Source organism: Mesoplodon densirostris, chromosome 9 (genome assembly GCF_025265405.1).
Source record: "Mesoplodon densirostris isolate mMesDen1 chromosome 9, mMesDen1 primary haplotype, whole genome shotgun sequence".
Taxonomy (NCBI): domain Eukaryota; kingdom Metazoa; phylum Chordata; class Mammalia; order Artiodactyla; family Ziphiidae; genus Mesoplodon; species Mesoplodon densirostris.
In genome coordinates, this window is record NC_082669.1 from 24,072,856 (window position 1) to 24,094,415 (window position 21,560).

The 21,560-nt window shown below is 43.3% G+C and overlaps 1 protein-coding gene across 1 annotated transcript in view; it reads right to left on the reverse strand.

The window, feature by feature from the left end:
- GLI3 (GLI family zinc finger 3) overlaps nucleotides 1-21,560 on the reverse strand; it is a 280,874-nt gene that overhangs the window by 71,969 nt on the left and 187,345 nt on the right. The window contains exons 5-7 of the mRNA XM_060107530.1: nucleotides 15,470-15,675; nucleotides 11,837-11,983; nucleotides 6,919-7,120 (exon numbers count right to left, since the gene is read on the reverse strand). Of these exons, the coding sequence (XP_059963513.1) occupies nucleotides 6,919-7,120; nucleotides 11,837-11,983; nucleotides 15,470-15,675 (555 nt within the window). The remainder of the gene's footprint in view (nucleotides 1-6,918; nucleotides 7,121-11,836; nucleotides 11,984-15,469; nucleotides 15,676-21,560) is intronic.

Sequence of the window (21,560 nt, forward strand, 5' to 3'; positions counted from 1 at the left end):
TCTAACTAAAAGTGAATGTAAAAAAACTCGGGGGAATTCCCTGGCGGTCCAGCAGTTAGGACTCTGCGCTTCCACTGCAGGGGGCACGGGTTCCATCCCTGGTCAGGGAACTAAGATCCCGCATGCTGTTCAGCATGGCCAAAAAAGAAAAAAATAAATCGGAAGTATAAGAAAGATGGCGAGGGCTTCCCTTCCCTGGTGGCGCAGTGGTTGAGAGTCCGCCTGCTGGTGCAGGGGACACGGGTTCGTGCCCCGGTCCGGGAGGATCCCGCATGCCAAGGAGCGGCTGGGCCCGTGAGCCATGGCCACTGAGCCTGCGCGTCCGGAGCCTGTGCTCCGCAACGGGAGAGGCCACAACAGTGAGAGGCCCGCGTACTGCAAAAAAAAAAAGAAAGAAAGATGGCGAGAGGATGGATCACCCAGCCACCGCATGCTTACAGGTAAAAGTTTCTATTTTATTGTTTAATGACGTCAATCCACATGGCATTTACCCATTTTCTAAAAAAAAAAAAAAAAAAAGAAATCATAGCTTTTCCTTAGAGCTGCATGTAACATCTCCTTCCACTGAGCCTCAGTGCTGGGGTTCCTCTGTGCTAATGTGGGGAAGGATGAGGGAGGTTGCCGGGAACTCGGCCGAAAGGCTCATCATCAGTTTCCAGGTTCATCTCCGGAACCCCTCCCTGACCTGGAGGACCAGGCATGGAGCTGGGCTGGCCTGAGACGGATGAGAGAATTAAACCAGAGCAGAGCCCTGACATGGGTGGTCACAGGAAGGCCTGAGTCACAAAGGCACCATGTCTCACCCAAAGTGAAGAGGAGTGAAGAGTATGTGGCAGCTATAGATTCTTAGGAAATGTTTTAAATGTAAAATCAATGCTAACGACCTATGAACACATTTTTTTTCAACTGCCCTAGTTGGTCAGTTTTCTTCAGATGTGAAGTTTTAAGACTTCCTTAAAAGAAACTCATGTGATGCTTTTATAATGTATTTCTTCAGGTCGGGCATTGGGATTAAGAAACTTCATGCTGCAGTCTAAATGTCCATCAACAAATGAATAAATAAAGAATATGTGGTATATATACACAACGGAACACTACTCAGCAATGAAAAAGAATGAAATACTACCATGTGCAGCAACATGGATGGACCTACAGATTATCATACTAGGTGAAGTAAGTCAGAGAAAGACAAATATCATCTGATACCACTTATATGTGGAATATAAAACATACTGACACAAATGAACTTATCTACGAAACAGAAACAGACTCACAGGCATAGAGAACAAATTGATGGTTGCCAAAGGGGATAGCAGGAAAGGGGCAGGGGAGAGATAAATTAGGAGTTTGGGATTAACATATACACACTACTATATATAAAACAGGTAAACAACAAGGACCTACTACATAACACAGGGAACTCTACTCAATATCTTGTAATAACCTATAATGGAAAAGAATCTGAAAAAGAATATATATACACAAATGTATAACTGAATCACTTTGCTGTATATGTGAAACGAACACAACATTGTAAATTAACTATACTTTGATAAAAGAGAAAAAAAAAACTTAATGTTGCAATTAACCCAGTTTTCTATAGGCTGACGAATCCAATGACGCTATTTCCTTTTCAGTGTCCCATCTCTCCTATTTCTTGTTCATGAAACCAGTACTGGAGGTGAAGTCAGGCAACAGTCCACACTGTAACACAGGGGCCCCCAAATTTCAGAAACTGGCTTCAAGAAAAGAGAGAGGAAGGGGGAGCAGGAGGCATCTAATCAAAACCAACTTTGTGGTTACTTTGTGGTTGTCATCCTAACGAGGTCGTCCACTTGCTGGTTCCAGCTGTGGAATTTACTGTACAACAGCTGCCATTCAGAGGAAGAACAATTCTTCCCAGTTTTGCAGAGAACAGGCCAACAGCCATTATCATCTGTATACATGTCGGTATAGGGACACACACGCATGCACGTGCTTCTATTTGAAAGTAAAAAAGGAAAACTTCCACGTCCATCCATAAAAGCCCCCCGGGGCAAGTTCATTGGAAAACCCAGCAGCCTCGGAAGAAGTAATGAGCACACACATAAAGACCCACACACTCACAAAATGAGTTAAGTATCATCCCAATGTTTACACCGAGGCATAGGCACTCTGTCAATATTGCTTTGGACAAAAATACATGAGGCTTTATAGGATGCAAGAGTCCTAAAAGGCTTTAAAAGCTGGGCTGCCACTAAACAGCCAAAACCTCCAAGAACATAAATAGCAGTAACACAGTCTCCAGTGAGATTTGGCCTGAAGCACCCAAATCATGTAACTGGTCAGTCATGTAGACATGGTCAGAAAAAGCATCACCAACGTTTTAAAAACATCACCAGACATTGTTCTATGCCTCTTATAAATAGCATTTCCTTCCAATCCTTTTAGTTGTACGTCCCATTGGAGGATTTTTAAGAGAGAAGGAAATAAGGGGAACAGAAGAGGAAATTCAGTTAGATCTGGCAGTTTCGCCCACGTAAGCAGGTGAGCGCCTTTGATTCAGCCCGTGAAACTCCCTGGTCCTTAAAACAATGCAGCCTCACCGGGGCCTTGAAGGCTTCCTATGGTTCTGGGATCAGCGGTCCACCCTGCTCACGGTCTGGCCCTGCCCACCTCCAACCTTGTGCTGATTGGAGGCCTTTCCCTTCCGTGAGTTCCGTGAGGACAGGAATCGTGTCTCTCATTCATCTTTGCAGCCCTCACGTCCTGCACAGCAACCAGCAAACAGCTGAGTGGGCAGTCAAATATTTGGGAAATGAAGGAGTAACAGATTAAATGGAAGACCACCTCAAACCAATGGCCACACCTGGAAGTAAATGAAAACTATCCTTTTTAGTGAGGATTCATTATTTTCACTGATTCTAGGGGAAGAGAAGGTTGTCTCGTAGTTTTTAGAAGATGCAGTCAGAGAGTTTCAAGGACCCTGGTCATTTGGCTGTGGGTTCATCTATTCTTTGATGTTTCCCACCCAAGTCATCTCATGTTGTTTGTCTGACATGAATGAGTTGACTCATGGCAGGTAACAGCGCAGAGTCAAGCTGCTGTGGAGGCTGAGGTGATTCCTACCATCCTCAGGAAGTGGCACTGGACCTGCCAGATGCATCCTGACTCTGGGGCCTGATGTCTGGGAGGGCTGATGCTGTGCAGAAGAAAAGACCCCTGCTCTCTGGTCACCGGGTAGAGCTGGTCAGTGCCAGCCACAGAAAACACGCACTGATTTGTGAAGCTGTGCTCTGGGCACTCAGCTCTCATCTTCATTGAGATGTCTGTCCTGGCCGAACCAGACCTGAAACTACTAAGGATATGAAGCCATCTTCATTTTCGCCACTAAACCCAAAGTGAGAAATCTGTAACTGGTGGGTTAGAAATGAATAGATTATTCATTTCTTCATTCCCTTTACTTTTGCCAGAAGATGGAAGATGAGGGTCAGTTGAAACACTTTTTCCTCCCATGGGCGCTCGATTTCTAGGGGAAGGTATTAGCAGAGGTCAAACTATTTCTAATTTAACGCCATTAACTGGATATTTATAATACTAGCCTTAACCAGAGAGGGTGGGGCTTACAGGCTGTATTTGATAAATGTGACTCAGCTAGTCTTAGACAGGGGTCTTCAGGGTGATGGAGAAGTTAAAACTTTTTGAGACCGTTAACTATTTCACAACATCCTTTTAAGTGCATGGAGTTATTTTTTTGAATGATGTTCTCAGTTATGATATAAAAAAGACTTTTGCTATACATTTGGACAACATGTTTTAATAAGTTAGCCATAATCAAGTACTATGTTTTAAGATGTAGCTAGGCTTTTGTCAATAAATATGTGCTTTACATGGAATTCTTATAGCAGTCTGAATTATTAAGTAAATATATAAACATAAGAACCATATATAGACTGAAGATGGACATTTGCTTTTCTATCCCTTTATTGTGTGTCCATCCCTCTGTATCTCCATATCAACCTATGGATATACGATATACTATCCATATACACTATAACCTTCTGAAAGCCAGCATTATTCATCCACCACACGGAAACTTCCTTTTAATAAGGAGGGCGATTAGAATTCTAATGGCTCATTAAAGAGCTCCTTCATTTATCCACTCCAGAAATATTTGTTGAGTGGTACCAAGGTGACAGGGCCCAGATGCCGTGAGGTGGGAAGTGTGGCCATGAACAAAACATACACAGTCCTAGATCTTCTGGCATTTGTATTCTAGTAGAGGGAGACATATAGCAACTACCAGATGAGCAAGTAAATAGGAGAACTTCAAACAGTGGTCCCCACTATTACCAGCCTCTCAGAGAATAGCATTTGAACTGGGATACACGAGTGAAGGAGATTTTTTTAGAAAACTGAATGTGAGTCATTACACACTGAAAATCATCTTTAGAAACTGACCCCATGACTATATGCACTGACAACACGAGAAGCAGATTAGGATTAGAAAACATGCAAGTGTGCAAGTCAAACGTGTTTGGGGCAAATTAAAAAGCAAGGAATTGGAGGGCTGGTCCTCTTGCAAAGACCCTCCGTGCTGATGCATAAAACAAGAATAACACTACGCTTTCCAAAACTGCTGTCAGATGAAAACAGTGAGCGCATCTTGTGCCTACTGTGTCCCTGGGTACGAAGCAGAGATGAGATGCACTCCTATATCCTTCCCTCTTGAGAAAGTTACCCTTTGTAGATTTCTTCATGCTGCTTCCTTTCCCGTCAGCCACCGGTCCTACCACTTACTGAGGAGTCCTCCAGTCGGTCTTCAGATTTCACAAAGTGAAACTTGGAACAGAGCAAGCGAAGCACTAACGCTACTCCAGCTAAAGGACTGGCAGGTGGTGCCGGTCGTAATTCTTCTAATTATTGTATTGTTCCAGCAAGCCGATCTCATCTTGGGTTATCTGTATTGCTTTATATGCATCAGAAGCTACATCTTATCCTAGCACACAGGGGCTGTGTATTGAAGAATGAGAGGTCAGATTGCAAGAGAGAAGACAGACCGGTGAGGCGCTGAAGGCAAGAAAGACCTGTGTGCCCGACGGCCCTGGCCACCTGACTGCAAACGGGTCTCCTGGGGCCTGACTGGACTTAGGAATCTCTGCTTCCAGCTCAAATGAGAATAATCAGATCTGTGGTAGCTCCTCGGAGGCAGGGGACAATGATTATTCCAAGTCAGGATACTGACAGTCTCTCAAGGACTGGTACTAGATTACCTGGGAAAGGTGAGGAGATGAGGAAACAGGTGAAGATGCTAGGGTAAGAATAAAGACAGCACTGAGACTATCTGTGTACCGCTTTCTAATCTAAGTCCTGTAGAGGCTGTGAAAAGTCATGGTAGCTGGGCAGAGAGCAGAAGGGAAGGAAAAACAAAAGAGAAAGGAACACTCACAAAGTGATTCCGTGTGAATATCATTCCTGTGACTTTCACTGTGTACCTCATTTCCACCACTTTGATGCTATGACTTCTAGTCGAGCCACATAATAATATGATTTCAGCAAATTGAGATAAGGTCTATGGCAATCTATGAGCCCAGGGAAATTTGCTAGGAGTGCCGAACAGCCAGGCCATGGTTTGGAGATGGGCGTACTTCCTCGGAGCCAGATTGGGGTGATCACATTGGGGGTAGCATGGCCAGGCCCTGGTAGCTCATCCTCTGGATGGACCATCAGGGGCAGTTCTCCTGCGGCTCTGCCCGTGGGCAGGGGTCTTCATCCAGGCCCTGCCCATACACACCAGCTTTAATAAAAGGTACCCCTTTCCTCTACAGTGGCTGTCTTGTCTGTAGTTTACAAATGTGACGACTGAATTTCAGAGCCTACAGGCAAGTAAGGTCTGCACAGCTGGTAGCAAAGCTGGAATCTGACTACAGTTTTGCCCGACTCCAAAGCCTACCTTCGTGACTACATTGGCTAATCCTGAAACAATCCCCTCTGTAAGTACGGACTGCTATCATACAAGCAGAGTTATTTGCTCTGTTCCATGTTTCCACACTTTTCTGGCCATATTAAAAGACAGATGCTGCAGAAAATGACATCGTATCAAAATGGGGATTTATAATATTTATAATATTTAAACGTTAACTTGCCTGCCAAGGAGGATTGCTCATAACTGAACAAGCAAAGAATTAAAACCGTAATGGAAACATTAAGGACAAAAAATAATGGTATTCATCATTTCTAGTAAATATGGTATGTGACTATTGCTAACACATTTTTTTTTTTTCTGGACTGTTAGGGTTTCCCTAATATGTGTATTCATCATGGAAGACCCATCAACTCCTTTAGACTAAAAACCCTTCTGTCGCCTTTTCTTTCTTCCTCCCAATGCACACTTTTCCCCCGTGAGACAAGACTCACGTCTGGTCTTTTTTCTCTTTTTTTGGTCATGTCTCACGGTCTGTGGGACCTTAGTTCTCCGACCAGGGATCGAACCCACACCCCCTGCAGTGGAAGTGTGGAGTCCTAACCACTGGACCTCCAGGGAAGTCCCACGTCTGTTTTTTTTTTATTTCTGTCCCTGTCCTTGCAAGTGTGCCCAAATCAGGTACAAAGTTGGTTTTCCCTCTAGGGAACTATAACTAGTAAGAAGCTAAAAAGATCGCCATACTAACTGTCTCCAGGAAGGGGATTTCATTCCTGAATAACTACTATTTCTCTAAATGGGCTGCTAACTGATGTCTGCAAAATAATTCTTTTCGGCCCAATAACTGGCTCTGGAACTCGTCGTAGTGAAATGTGACCTGCATCCACATCCCGGGTCTTCCCCGGTGTCCTGTTACAATGCTTCCTTGTAGGTAGTCAGTACCGCAAACGCGAGGCGCAGGCGACCAGCGACGTTTTATTAAAGAAACACATCATGGATTTGGGGAAGATACATACCTGATTGCACTTGCAGATAAGTGACCGTAGGAGCCACTTGCTGAAGAGCTGCTGCGGGAATTATTGAGAATGGTGACCAAGGAGTTGGGAGACGTCCTAATCATGGTCTGAAGGTCAAAGCTATGATCGGACAGTGGTGATATGGACAGTGTACGTTTTCGGCTTGGCCTGGCTGACAGCCGGGGGCTGGGGAATCTGGTGCCTGTTGTATAAACAAAACAGAACCTGATTACCTGCGGCTGGACTCCGTACCCATTATCTGTTCCGACTACCCCGCGTGGAAGAAGTGAAAGATAAGAAGCCGGCGACTGGCATTGACAAGTACCTCTCTCCTCCCACTTGTGATCTACTGGGTACAATTGAGGAAATTAGGGAGAAATATGTATCTTCCAGGGGCTTACCTCGGGGGAGCTCTGTTTATTAATGTGCAGACAAAATGATAAATTGCTAAACAAAAGGGAGAGACTTTTTATGTGTTCTCCCTCTCATTTCCAGTGATTTATGAATCTGACAGCTGCTTAGATATGCTCATCATTAATTCACCGCCAGCGACAAAGACAGTGGTTCCCACAGTCGCACCGCACTCCACCCTCCCCACCGCGATGCACACCGTTTTAAGGCAATGAGCCGAAGGAAAAAAATGAGTTAAAGTATCCTAAGATTAAAAAAATCCAGCTTAGTTATGCCCGCATTTCCCCATGATTTCTGTAGTTATCTGATCCACGGAATACTTACGGCTTTACTGACAAAACTGATAAATACATTATCCTAAATTAATGGTTCTGGATGGGGGGGCAATGTTGCCCCCTGGGGACATGCGACAACATCTGGAGATATTTTGGTTATCACAATTCACGGGGTGCTAGAAACATCTAGAGGCCAGGGAAGCTGCTGCACACCCGGGAATGGGCAGGGCGGCCCCCCGCCATGAAGAATCGTCTGGCACCCGTAGCGCCGAGCTGGAGGAACGCTGCCCTCAATTCCCCATAATCTATACAGCCTAAGTCCCAAGAAACATTTAAAAGCTTGGGACATGGTTTGTTTACAGATTTTCCAAGGTTGGGGGAGAAAAACCCTGCAAGCATTATAATAAGATAACATGAGTCAATTTTAAGCCTCTGCTTATTAGATCAATCAATCAATTGATTAATTAATTCTCGGCATTTATAAGAGTTTTGAGACTTCAAGAAGATTCCACTGATGAAGTTCTATTCTGGAGGTTAGTAACTCACACTTAAACACCTGCTAACTTAATACAATGCTTTTTACATGGAGAGTTAAAAATTAAATGTCCATTTGCCTTCAATTAGGTAGATGGTAGAGATTTGAATTAGGGCAGAGCTAGGAATGTGGCCCACAGGCCCACTCCTGCCTTTTCTAAGGTCACATTTATATTACAGAGTCATCAAACTAAAGTTTAAGGACAGAATGGGAATATAATACCAGTAGGTAAGAGGAAAATCAAACATGATACTTTTAAGAGATAATGGAGGGTTTCTATTTCAAAGCATGGGTACACCTGCTTACAGGGACATGGCTATTTTGGGGTCCCCAGAAAACTGAAGTAGAAGGTAAGCCTTCTTTATAGAAAAAAGTCTAGGCACTTGGTCTCCAGAAAACTCATTGGGAATATTTTCTTCACCAGAGACGGACCTTGATACAAGGTAACAATCCAACATATGCTTTGAGATAATTTGATGAAGTATAATAGATGAATATGAAAGACTCTGTAGATAATATTGTAGAGATGAATAGATATATGGTGAATAAAAAATAAATCACAAACTGGAACTTAGTACCATCCATGTATATGAAACTGGAAAACCAATCTGAATGACAAATGTAGTACCTACTCAAAGCTTTCTTTCAGGCGCATTGAAAATTGAATTTCTTCATTTAGAATAGTTTCATTAACAACCTGATTTAGGCCATGTTCGTACAAAAATAACAATGCCACTGTGTTCACAGCTCTTAGTATTTAAACCAGCATCTTACTTTTATTATGGCATCTGCCTTACATATAAATGTCTCATTTTTACTCACTATGAGAGGCTAGTTTCATCATAAAAGTTTTTCAATGAAGAAATGCATTCCACTTCCAAAGGATTCCAAGGACAAACCAGACTTCTGGTCAGTTTCCATATCATCCTCAAGAGTAACCATTCTCAGTGGGGTTCAGGGATCCCTGGCAGAGTTAGAAGTAACAGGACATTCCAGATAGAGCTGATTTCCTGATTCTTAAAAAAACACTAAATAGATAAGGAGGCCGTCTGAGGGCTATAAAACACCAGAGGCCTATATCCCCATCACATCATCCAAAGACAGAGCCCAGGGCCTGGCCTCATCCCTTCCATGGAAGCCTCCAGGCTGCCCAGGGCCTGGATGGTCCGGCTCCTCTGCGTTTCCCTCCAAGATGGGTACTTATTTAAGTCAGTTTCCACCAGTATAAAGAGCATGGTTTTCATGAGTGTCTAGGATTTCTCTAGGATATTCCTTATAGGGATTATTTGCTCTCCTGTCTTTAAAGGTCACTAGAATCCCAAAAGGTAGATAGAATTAGAGCCATAAAACAGACTTGTTCGTTCTAACGTGCAACACATAAATACTCTATCCTGAAGCTGGCTGAAACCCAGGTAGGCCCATTGTTGGCACATTTAAAAGTCAGGTGCTCATCTGAATCCAGTTGATTGCCGTTTCTGCTAATGGAAGAGTCCTGAAGAGCTGTAACAGTGGATCAGAATGACCAGCTCGATCCCAGTTTGCCTCTGGTTTTGCTACTGCAGAGCCCATGTAGGAATTTACAGTCATTTCACTCCTCCCTTGAAAAAGTCTCCTATGATTTAAATTTAAAACATAACATTCTGGTTATGTTCTATTAAACTAAATGCTATTTCAGCTATTTTAGAGCACAGGGATATAGTACTTTACACACTTTCCAACCCTTTATTATGCTCTTCCCAGCCCCCTCACAACGAAGCATAGAAAGAGAAAGTTGTCAGCATCTGGGGCAGTGATTTGGGGTCCTCTGTTGAAAGGAACAGCTCAACTACGAGGTGTGGATTTCAAAACTGCTGAAAGAGAAGTGGCTCAGTTCTTCACGGATCATACGGCTTCCTTCTTAAATCTAAGCCCGAGCGTTCTTACTGTTCCAACACAGATCCCTCCTATCTGTCTTTCTGTTAATTGTTTTGTTTCTCTATTCTAATAAAGGATTCTGACAAAGAAAAAGGAGGTTTCGTTTTATGTGATGAATGATAGGACATCTAAATTCCTAGTTAATGACAATCAATTTACCACATACTCTGGCAAATTAAAATGCCTTTAATTAGTTTTTACAAAGTAAAAGGGTAGCTTCATCCTTTATTTAGATAAAAACTGCCATTGCCTGCCTAAACACATTCTCATCAAACAGAGAAAGTAATATGGGCTGACCTTTCAAGGAATCTCTCTTATTTTAATTCTTTATTTGCAGATTTTTAAATAACTAATTTGCATAATAACACTCAACTTTTTTTCCCAATAATCCCTAATTGAAACGTGGTTATGATGAATCTGAAATGGAAATCTCTCTTCTACAAAGCAGAAAACAAAATCCCTGCGGAAGATGTAACACATTTCTCTTACTCTGTGTGTGGTAATGAGCTCCCCATTGGAAACCCACCCAAGCTGTGTTCGTATGTAACACAGCTGAGTTAGTTCATGACACTAAGGGGACCAAGGCTGTAGATTTTATGCCCTGTGGACCAATCATTTTCTCTCTATTCTAAATCTGAGAACTGAATTATCAACCACTAATAGAGAGTAGACCAAGGTCCACCCATTGTCACAGAAGAATCCAAATAGACCCTAGATGGAAAATCACAAATTAATCACTGCTACTAGAAGAAACAAACAAAACCTCGAGCATATGTCCTACTCAAACTCATATTGTCGTCGTATTCAAAGGGTTTCGTTATGTACACCTTGTATGATGTTTCAGGTTCACTTCCTGGCACCTGGCAAATGGATGTGGACTTAAAGAATCCAAATAAATAAGAACTCTTGGATGTTCTGAAAAATGATAATCATAGGCTCTTGTTTATATGTCTAGAGAAGTGACACAAAGGACTTGTCATAAGCCTTAAGAGACCCAAAAGAAAGTGATATAAAGTACAACCAATGATCCCATTTTCTTCCACTGCTAGGTAGAGGGCTAAAAGTAGCCCTTCCCGATGTGGAAATGTTTTCCTTTTTCCTATGTAAAAGGTCTCAGTGAGACAGATTTTTTTTTTTTTTTTTTTTTTTTTGTGGCACGCGGGCCTCTCACTGCTGTGGCCTCTCCCATTGCGGAGCACAGGCTCCGGATGCGCAGGCTCAGCGGCCATGGCTCACGGGCCCAGCCGCTCCGCGGCATGTGGGATCTTCCCGGACCGGGGCACGAACCCGTGTCCCCTGCGTTGGCAGGCGGACTCTCAACCACTGTGCCACCAGGGAAGCCCAGATTTTTTTAATGTAAAGAAAACATGTGGAAAATAAGAAAAAAAATAAATCAATGAAAAATGTAAAACCAAGTATAGGTCTCTTTTTTAGTTAATTTATAAAGCATAAAATCTATAAAACCAAGGAATGACTGGATGAAGCACATTCATCTAATCAAACACATTTCCTTATTCTGCTACCAAGACAATCAGGGCTGACTAGTTTTTTGTGTATCTGCCAAATGACCATCGCCTGTATCTTCCAAGCGGGAGTCTCAGGATGGCCACATCTGTGGAAGATTCCTGGGAAACCAAGGCAACCAGAGTCCCAAATATTGGTGGTTCCTCCTCCTCCTCTGGTTTGAAAAGTTAGGTCATCAACCCATCTTTGTATCTTCCTCTCCCTTTCATGAGTTAGCTTGGCCACGCCCAGGACTACAGAAGAGGGACCCGCCACTTACTGTCCATGGCATGAAGATACTCCATGTGGATGGCCCCTGCGCCGGCGGTGGCAGCGGAGGGGATGATGTCTGCATAGGGACTGCGCTGGCCGGCTAACAGAGCCATCTGATGATAGTATTCCGCTGGGCTGACTCCAGCGTGGGGGGCTGGATTGAAGAGGAGACAAGAAAACATGGTTACTAGTTGAAAGAAGGCCAAAAAGAAGCTTTTCCTGAGACATCCCAAAGTCAATTCGCCATGCAGCTCACATCAGCCATTCCTCTTATGGTTCTTTCTAGGAAAACTTCCTGAACTCAAATCGTGCTTTCACTGAAGTCTCCCAGATATCACTGATTTGCAAAGAAAACTGAAGGAAAAGAATAGAAAAAATAAAATACATGATAAAACTTTCGAGGTGAGTTGTAAGAATCACCAGCAATTCCAAATGATTAAATTGTATTGAGTTGGCCAAAAAGTTCATTCGGGTTTAAGTAAAAATAAAAGACATTCTTCATTTTCACCAAGAACTTTATTGAACAACATATTCATTAACCAAACGAACTTTTTGGCCAACCCAATATATGTGTGCGTGTATCTGTACACTCATTCCCCTATGTTGCTCCCCAAAATAGAAGTGTCTTGGGAAGATCCCACATGCCGCGGAGCAACTAAGCCCGTGTGCCACAACTATTGAAGCCTGTGCGCCTAGAGCCTGTGCTCTGCAACAAGAGAAGGCACTGCAATGAGAAGCCCGTGCACTGCAATGAAGAGTAGCCCCTCCTCGCCGCAACTAGAGAAAGCCCGCACGCAGCAATGAAGACCCAACGCAGCCAAAAATAAATAAATAAATAAATAAATAATCTTTTTTTAAAAAGGTGTCATATCAAATCACTGTATGTGCACAGTTATTTTTCCACATTTCTTACAGTAGTAAACAACTTAGATAATCATGACGTCCTTCATGACATACTTAACATACATCCCTAAGCCTTCTGGCAGGATGGTCTGAGTCAGCTCTCAGGAACTGGAGGACCCTGTGTCACGAGTGGAAAAGGCAGCACAGCTGGCTTTACTAACACATGACGGTGGCAAGCTGCAATTTTGTGTTCCATAATTTTAAAGCTCTTTTTTTTCTCTTTTTTCCGTTACAAAATCAAAAAGAAACACACCTATCAATCTGGAGCAATTTACTGGCAAGCGTCAGCTCTATAGCAGTGGGATAATGATCGGTTTCTGCATGCCAATTTATGTGCCAAAGCTGCAGGACGCTGTAGCAGTTCTGAGGGTGGTCTCCAAATACACTAAAATGTGGATGCAAATCCCAGCTCCACCTCTTACAGCTTCACAGGAAGCTGCTGGGAGCAGTGAAGGCAATGGTGCATGGAAAGTGCTTAGCACATAGCATTCGATCAATACAAGCTAACTTTATCATTATGATGTAGAAACACTAGCATTCTAGTGATAGGTCTGTGTAGGCTTTACATTTGTGTCCATATACTTTTTAATTTTTTTACTGAAGTATAGCTGATTTACAATGTTGTGTTATTTCAGGTGTACAGCAAAGTGATTCAGTTATACACACACACGTATATATTCTTTTTCATATTCTTTTCCATTATAAGTATTACAAGATACTGAATATAGTTCCTTGTGCTATACAGTAGGTCCTTGTTTATTTTATGTATAGTCGTGTGAATCTGTTAATCCCAAACTCCTAATTTATCCCTCCCACCCCCTTTCCCAAACCATATATTTGTTTTCTATGTCTGTGAGTCTATTTCTGTCTTGTAAATAAGTTCATTTGTGTCATTATTTTTTAGAGTCTACATATAAGCGATATCATATGATACTTGTCTTTCTCTTTCTGACTTACTTCACTTAGTATGATCACCTCTAGGTCCACCCATGTTGCTGCAAATGGCATTATTTCATTCTTTTTTATATGTGTCCACATACTTCTCATACATCATAAAGATAGAGAGATATATACAAAAATCATAGACCACAAGAGACAAATACTAGTGACTTGACTTGGGTATTAATTGGACTCCTGAGAGGCAGGACAACCAATCAAAGAATGTTTTAGTCATATTCACCATCAAATACTATGGAAAGCAGATGACAAGATGTTTTAACTAGAGGTACCAACTTCAGTGGCCCCACTAAATGTCCAGAAGCCAGGCATCATTTCAAGCCATCGTCAGCTGACCTCTCGACCCCTCTCTCCCTCTGTTCTTATTAGTCACTTCCATGAACCCCCAAGTATTCCATGGAGGTGACTTTCCATTTTTCCCACTAGAAAACCAAATCCAAAGCAGAACGAACTCCAATCTCACTCTTCTACAGTTTTATTTTTAAAGTGTGAATCTTGTCGAAATGGCAAAACTTCTTCATTAGGTACCTTACAAGTATATTCACTGCATTGAATCAGAGGGAAAAAAGTCAGCCAGCAGCTACTGGTGGAGCACAGCTTCTTGCATGAATGAGCGGATATTTACTGAAAAACCTCAGGAAGCTTCCGTCTACTATCCCCGCCATGCACAGCCAGCCTCGGGAAGTGTCTGAGTGGAGAATGTGGACCGTGCTGCTTGGTGAGTCGGACTGCATAGTGTGTCTCTGGGCCCCAACACAAGCATCAGCGATTTGTGGTTTGCTGCAGAGCGCTCATAATCCTCTATCTGTCATCAATACAGCTTATGCCATCCTGGACCTGAACTCAGATGCTAGCAAGTGTGGGCAAATGAGTTTGTATATGTGTGCGTGAGATGGGAAAGGCCCTTCCTGAACCAAAGGAGCCTTTTATCATTGGGCACTTGTGTAATGCGCAGGTCCAATTTAAAAGAGTCAGGTGACAAGTCACTGGGAGGCCAACAGGACAACAGGAATTTGGTGCTTTGGAGCTTAAGATGAACATCAAGTACAAGAGAATTAAAGTCAAAGTTTGTTTCTTGTCCCACCGCATCCCTTTTGCAGTGTTCATTTGGTCAAGGACAGAGGGCACATACAACAGAGCCGGCCCATCATGTTCTCTAAGACCTTGCAGCTCAGAGCGTGGTCGCTGGACCAGCAGCACTGACATCACCTGGGAGCCTCTCAGAAGTGCAGAACCTCAGGCCGCACCTGGACCCACCCCAACCAGAATAGTATCTTATCACCATCCCCAGGTGATACCTATGCGCACTGGAGTTTGAAAAGTGCTGCTCCAATGGACACATCTGTACACATGTGTCCTTCAGACACGCAGCACAGAAAAGTGTTCATCAGAAGGTGAGCAAAGTGTGCTGGTTACACACGCACAGTGTGGGAATGGCAACAGGGCCAGTCTAAATACATGTGAAGCCGCAGAACAGAGCAGTGAATGAGCGCAAGGATTTGGGCATCAGTGCGTTCTGGCTCTGAGTGCCCCCTCTGCCACTTACTGGCCAGTGAACACCAGGTTTCAAGTTATTTGGACCCTCTGCCCTTATCCTCACCTGAAAATGGACATAATATCCCACCCTCATGGAGGTGTCATAAGGCTGAAATGAAAGCACGTAATCACATCACTTAGCACAGCGCCTGGCACACGGGACTCAAGAAGCATCAGTTACTCTCTGCCACGTTCCAGGAGAGGCATGATGTATGGAAGCAGAATAGGCTGGTCTGAGACTCACCATCTGTGGGGCTCAGCCCGCGGGCGGCCGAAATCATGGAGAGGGACGGGCTGCTGTGCAGGGACCGGATGTAGTCCATGTAGGGGTTGATGTAGGGATGCGGAGGGCTGAACGGGGACTCAGAAGCTGCGGCGGGATTCCGATGTGGGGAGATCCTGATGAAAGGCAGGTCGGAGTACGTGGGGCTGCTAGATAAGGCAGAAGGCCTAGGTAAAAAGAAAAGCAGACACAAGAGGTACGCATGAGACCAAGAGCTCCGGAGGCAGAGGCTGTCTGTGAAAGAAAATGAGTAAGATTTTACGTGAACTCAAGGCGTCTTGGGGGAAAGAAGATCAGGCATATACCTTTCCAGTACTAGGACCTTAAGATCATGGTGACATCACGTAGTTAGAATGCTGCTAGGCAATTATTTGGGCAAAGAAAATGGACCTCTGAGAAATTTCCTGGCACTCAGAATATAGGAAAATAAAGCCTCTGGTTTTCCTCATGAGAAGAAATTCTAAACAGGCATCTGAGCTTAAAGTAGTTGCTGCGATTCTATTTTCCATTTGACCTGAATGTTAATTTTACCCTTGAACTTCCCTCTCACCATCATGGTACTGCATTAAAAAAAGAAAAGAAAAGAAAGAAAAAGAAAGAAAGGAAGGAGGGAGGGAGGGATGGAGAAAGAAAGAAAGGGAGATTCTTCTGGTCTGGGAGTCTGAGCATGCACATGGCAGAGATGCCTACACATAAGAAAAGAGACTAATTGCAAAAGTCTGTAAGAAACATGAAATTGACACTCTATACATAGGTGCTCCAGCTTTAGTGTTCTGGGTCTTGAGGTTGTGAGCAAAACCAGTTTCACAGATATGGGTTTCCCTGTTTTGAAGGCAGCCCCCCTTCTCCATGAGTAGCAGCCCTGGGAGGCAGCTTCCTCTCATACCCGTTCCTGATCAGCTTCCTGATCAGCCACGTTCAGTGAACAATCCGTAATGAAGTGCTCCTGGGGTTAGAAAGTTGGAAAAGGTCAGGGTTTTGATCAAGCCCATGCTTTAGTTGTAATGAGCCAAGGTAGAATGTAAGCTTTTGGCGGATGAAAATAAATTCTAAGGCACACCTTGTTGCCACCATACCTCATCCACTCCAGGGAATTCCCTCCCCAGAGCCACCCCCAAGCCCCAGGGACAGGCATTTCTAGAACGGCCAGTCTGTGGAACGCCCCCCCCCCACTCGCCACCCTGTTCCTCCTCTAATAGAAAACATTTTGTGTGGATAATCCAGTGAACTGGCTCTGACAGGCTGAACACTTGTACTTTCCCTTTTTTCATTCACAGAGAATATGGCCATAAAAAGGCGAGACCGTGATAGGGAGGGATGTTCTGAGAACTGCAAGCTCCTCTTGCGGCGCTGGCTTTAGGAGTGAAAGGAAAGGGAGGAGAAACACATTTTCTCATCCCGCCTCCCAAGCAAAGGCACATGCAGCCGCAGCTGGGCTCTGGTCCCCAGCCCCGTCAGAACAGAGTCCTGGGAGAAGCCAGCTCCTTGAAGGGCACTGAGTTAAATGAACCCAAAGCTCAGATCGTGAATCTTCTCAGTAGAAAATCAAAGAGGTTAAAACACACGGGAGGGAGAGGATTTTCTTACGTGTTCCTTCTTACTCGTTTTTTTCATTTTGAACTTAAAAAAAAAATGAGGCTTTTTATTTGTTCTTCAGATGTCACTTTGGGTGAAATAAAATAAGTTTTCTAAATTTACATGTGGGCAGATTGAGAAGTCACCACCTGAAAATAGCTATTTCTTTTCCAAACAACTTGAGGCTCTCCATACCCCACTCAAAAATTAGTAAAAATTCCTTGTTCTTAAATAGAAATTGGCAAGACCTATGAGGCTATCCTATTTTAGCTCTTTGCTACAAAATAAGTTAGCTCTGTGTCACTGGTTAAATCTGATGCTCCATTTAGACCTGTCACTACCTTAGAGCACACCAGACGCTCGAATTCATTCATTCATTTTCTACCACAAAGGAAAATCAATCCTTCCAATCCGATTTGAAAGTGATTATTATCAAGTAACAGGCTCATTTGTAGATGTATGATGAGAGACAGGTGCCGCAGAAATATAAAAAAGCAGACATTTCGAGAGATCCATGAGATGAGATGATGCCTCCTAGACAAGCTTTTCTTAGGATCCACGAGAAACTCAGTCTGAACACTATAAACTAAAAATCAGTGAAGCAATGACATTGCTAATTGGTTTCTTCGTTAGGCAAAAAATTGGAACCTGTAATTTGTCTCAAATGTTAGAATTGAGAATGGTAGTAAGAATATTCCCAGAAGCCTAGATTCCATTGAAGAATCATGGATGGAAAAAAATCAGCACTTAGAACAACATGAAGATTACAGATATCGGGCTGGGGTGTTCACCAGCCCCAAAGAAGCAGGGAAGCCAGGAGACGGCTGATGCTTTTCTCTCTTCACAAATCTGTGGATGCCTGATGTCTGTCTCCCTGCTTTCACTTTCATTTGACCTGTTCTCACAGGAAGACTGAGGGTAACTATTCGTTGAGTAAGGAATCAAGATCCGGACACATCTTCCCCAGCAGGAATGCCCAGGCTCCATTCTCCCTTCCACACCCATGAGGAGCAACAGCAGAGAAGAGGGTTGGTCCCTCCAGGATTTGGAGACGACGTCAGGAAACTCCACGCACTCTGGTGAATGTCATACCCATGCCTGTCCCTCCCCTCCAGAGATGATGCTGGGAAGATACGGAATCACCTAGTTCTCAACGAGATGGTGGGACATGCTTTCAGACAGGAATGCAACTAAGAAAGCTGCAAGATATCAACTGCCCTAAAGAAAAGCACCGTCTAGTAGTCAAAGGCCAGCCATCCCCAGGATACAACAGGAAAATGTTTAACGAGGCTCATTCAGGGAAGGATCATCAGGAATTCTGGGGACAGTTGAGTCAGACCATCAGAGCAGTGGTACGATGGGAGGGCTCAGGGTTGAAGAGGAATCGATGTGGATGGGACAGCAGCTGTGTGACCTTGGCCGTGATACTCACACCCTTCTTGTCCTAAATAGTCCAATGGGGAGGATACCTACCTACCTCTTGGGGGTCTTGGCAAGTGAATATAACTAAAGCCTCATGTACTGAGCCTAGTATCTAATAAATGCTGAATATGTGCATACAACCTATTTCACAAACTATACTAATATATTCCACTCCTAATATATACACATATACAACAGAGACAAATGTATATATGTACATATATACTCATACATACACATAAACACACACACACGCATATTAGGGATGGCAAATATAGCATACTATGTGATTTTCAAACACTGAAATATTGGAACCCTTTTTTCAAAGTAAATCGTATGGTGGAAACACACCTGTCTGCTTTGTCCCCCAACCTATCAGTATCCCGGGAGCATCTCCTTGGGTTTCCCAGGACCTCCACTCAAAATCATAAAACCACACAAGGTGGTTAAGAAAATGAACTCAGTTATCATTAAATGCAAGGGCTCTGAAGGAACTGGACTTGAACTCAGGCTCACCCCTGGCTCTGTCACTGAGGCGTGTTTCCTTATACACAGCATGGAACAATGACAGTTCTCTGCCAGGGCTGCTATCACCACCGGCACAGGGCACTCAGTAAATGGTGGTGGCCGCTGATGTTCTCGGTGGTTGTAAGAACCATCCAACAACTTTTTTGTGTGTCACCTGTTTTCAGTTCAGCAAACAAATGTCCAAAGAGCAAGACTTTGGGAGACTGGTGTTCCCATTTCCTTGCTGTTCAATTTCTCACTGAACGTTGATGACTTATTCATTCTGTCTCCAAGTCAGGCTCTTGTGAGTTGGGCTAGCATGACCCTTCTCTAGTACTGAAGACTGACAAACATGGCTTTCTACGTCATCAAAGCTGAGCACCCAGCCTTGAACTACAATGGCTATGGCAGCCACCTGACATGGATGTAAACATACATAAACTACGATTTTTCAATAAAGCTGCTTTTAACCTTACCTAACGGAGTCATTTCCAAATTCTTGGCATCTAGATCATTTGTTATTTATTTTGCTTTTAACTGTAAAGCAAATCTGAAAGGGAAGACTTTATATTTAATAGGCAGATGTGTATTCACCGCTGGAAGAAAGAGCCATTCAAGTCGACGGCCAGAGGGGTGAATTCTATTGAAGAAAGAAGAGGTAGGAAATGTGAGGAAGGCAGTCACCAAGTTTTCCATATAAATGACATACATCATTTCACAAACTACCCTAAAGTTGACCTGGTAAATATTTGTCAAGCTTGCTAAACATCTTCATTTGTGGATTACAGGAGCACGAGGAAAAAAAAAATTATAGGTGTCATTTTCTCGGTTTATATTTTTAGTAGATACACACAGAGATTGAATTGAAGATTACTGTTGGCCTGTCATGACTTTCTCTGCCTTTGTAGCTTTCGGTTCTCTCTTTTCTGGGGCTGTACGTGGCTCTGTGGTTGGAAGGCAAACACAAACCATGGAGGAAAAAAAAAACCAAACAACAAACAAACATTCCGGGAAGAACACTGAAATTTAGAACTGCTCCAAGAACAGGGATCCCATGCTATTTATGTTGTAGCCAAAGAGTATAGAAATAGGCCTGTGACCCCCTCAAACTAAATCATAAAACTGCTCTCTAGGAAAAAGATGCCCAAGCTGTAGAGGGTTGTCTGGGTGGCCAGAGCGTCACTGAGGGGAGGAGCTATGGTTCCATGACCTCTGAATCTTGGCTTATGCATTTAAGACCCCGGCCTGCCCACCCAGGGGTAACGTCCCCTATACTGCTTCCACCTCTCTGTCTTCCCAAGGCCATGAAGACCGAATGCGTGGCTGCCATTTTGTTTCCATATCACCCAATGGATAAATGAAGTATAGCTTCAGACAAGAAAGCAGATGGGGATTATTTTTATGTTCTCCCCAAAGACAATAAAGTAATATAAAGTTTGTGTTTGTTTGTGGAAATAATTTAACTTTGGATTAATCCTTTTATAAGGTCATGAAAATAAATTACAATGAAAAGACAGAGGATTCTTATTAGAGCCTTTTAAACATTATACTATGATAAACTTAAAAACAAAAACACATGTATTGCAGAGAATAACTGGACTTCTTAGCTAAAATGAAATATCATTATATAATCTAATTTGTTACTGCCTTTTCATCTATCTTACTGTGTTACTAAAATGCCAAGATTAAAATCACAGTATTCCATCACTTGCATTACCCATTATGAGAGCATTAAACAAGGTTTATAGGCTGGATTATTACAATTCGCTTTCATGTTGCTTGGAACACTGGAAATGTATACATATCCCTTGCATTCTGCAGTACGCATGAGAGCTTCAACTACCAGAAGACTGAGATGCTGGGTTTTTTTTTCCTACATAACAAGTTAATTTTTGTTTAATTTTGTTCTTTCCATAAAAAGTACACACTCTTCATATTCAAGTAGTGGCTTAACAGACAACAAAGGGGAGCTACGCCTTATAACGTATTTTTAATCAACTAATTAATTACTCAATAAGCACAGTTTTTTTTTTTTTTTTTTTTTTTTTTTCTTTTTGCGGTATGCGGGCCTCTCACTGTTGCGGCCTCCCCCGTTGCGGAGCACAGGCTCCGGATGCGCAGGCCCAGCGGCCATGGCTCACGGGCCCAGCCGCTCCGCGGCATATGGGATCCTCCCAGACCGGGGCACGAACCCGTATCCCCTGCATCGGCAGGCGGACTCTTAACCACTGCGCCACCAGGGAGGCCCAAGCACAGTTTTAATAAACGAAAATTTGTAATAAAAAATGTTGCTTTCCATACAGCGACAGAAACAAATAACTAAAATGTCCATGGCTCCTACCCTAGACATCGTTGGAAATTTGCATAGTCCTGAACTTGGTCTTTTTCTCTATTCAAAGGTGAGTTTTCAGATAACTGCTGCCCCAGAATCATGACATGCCCCTGCAATGTACACATGGGTGTGCTGGTTATTTCCCACTTGCCAGCCTTCACCCCAGAACCTCTGCATGCCCTGAAGGCTGGACTCTGTGGTCTGAATCAGCAGGCT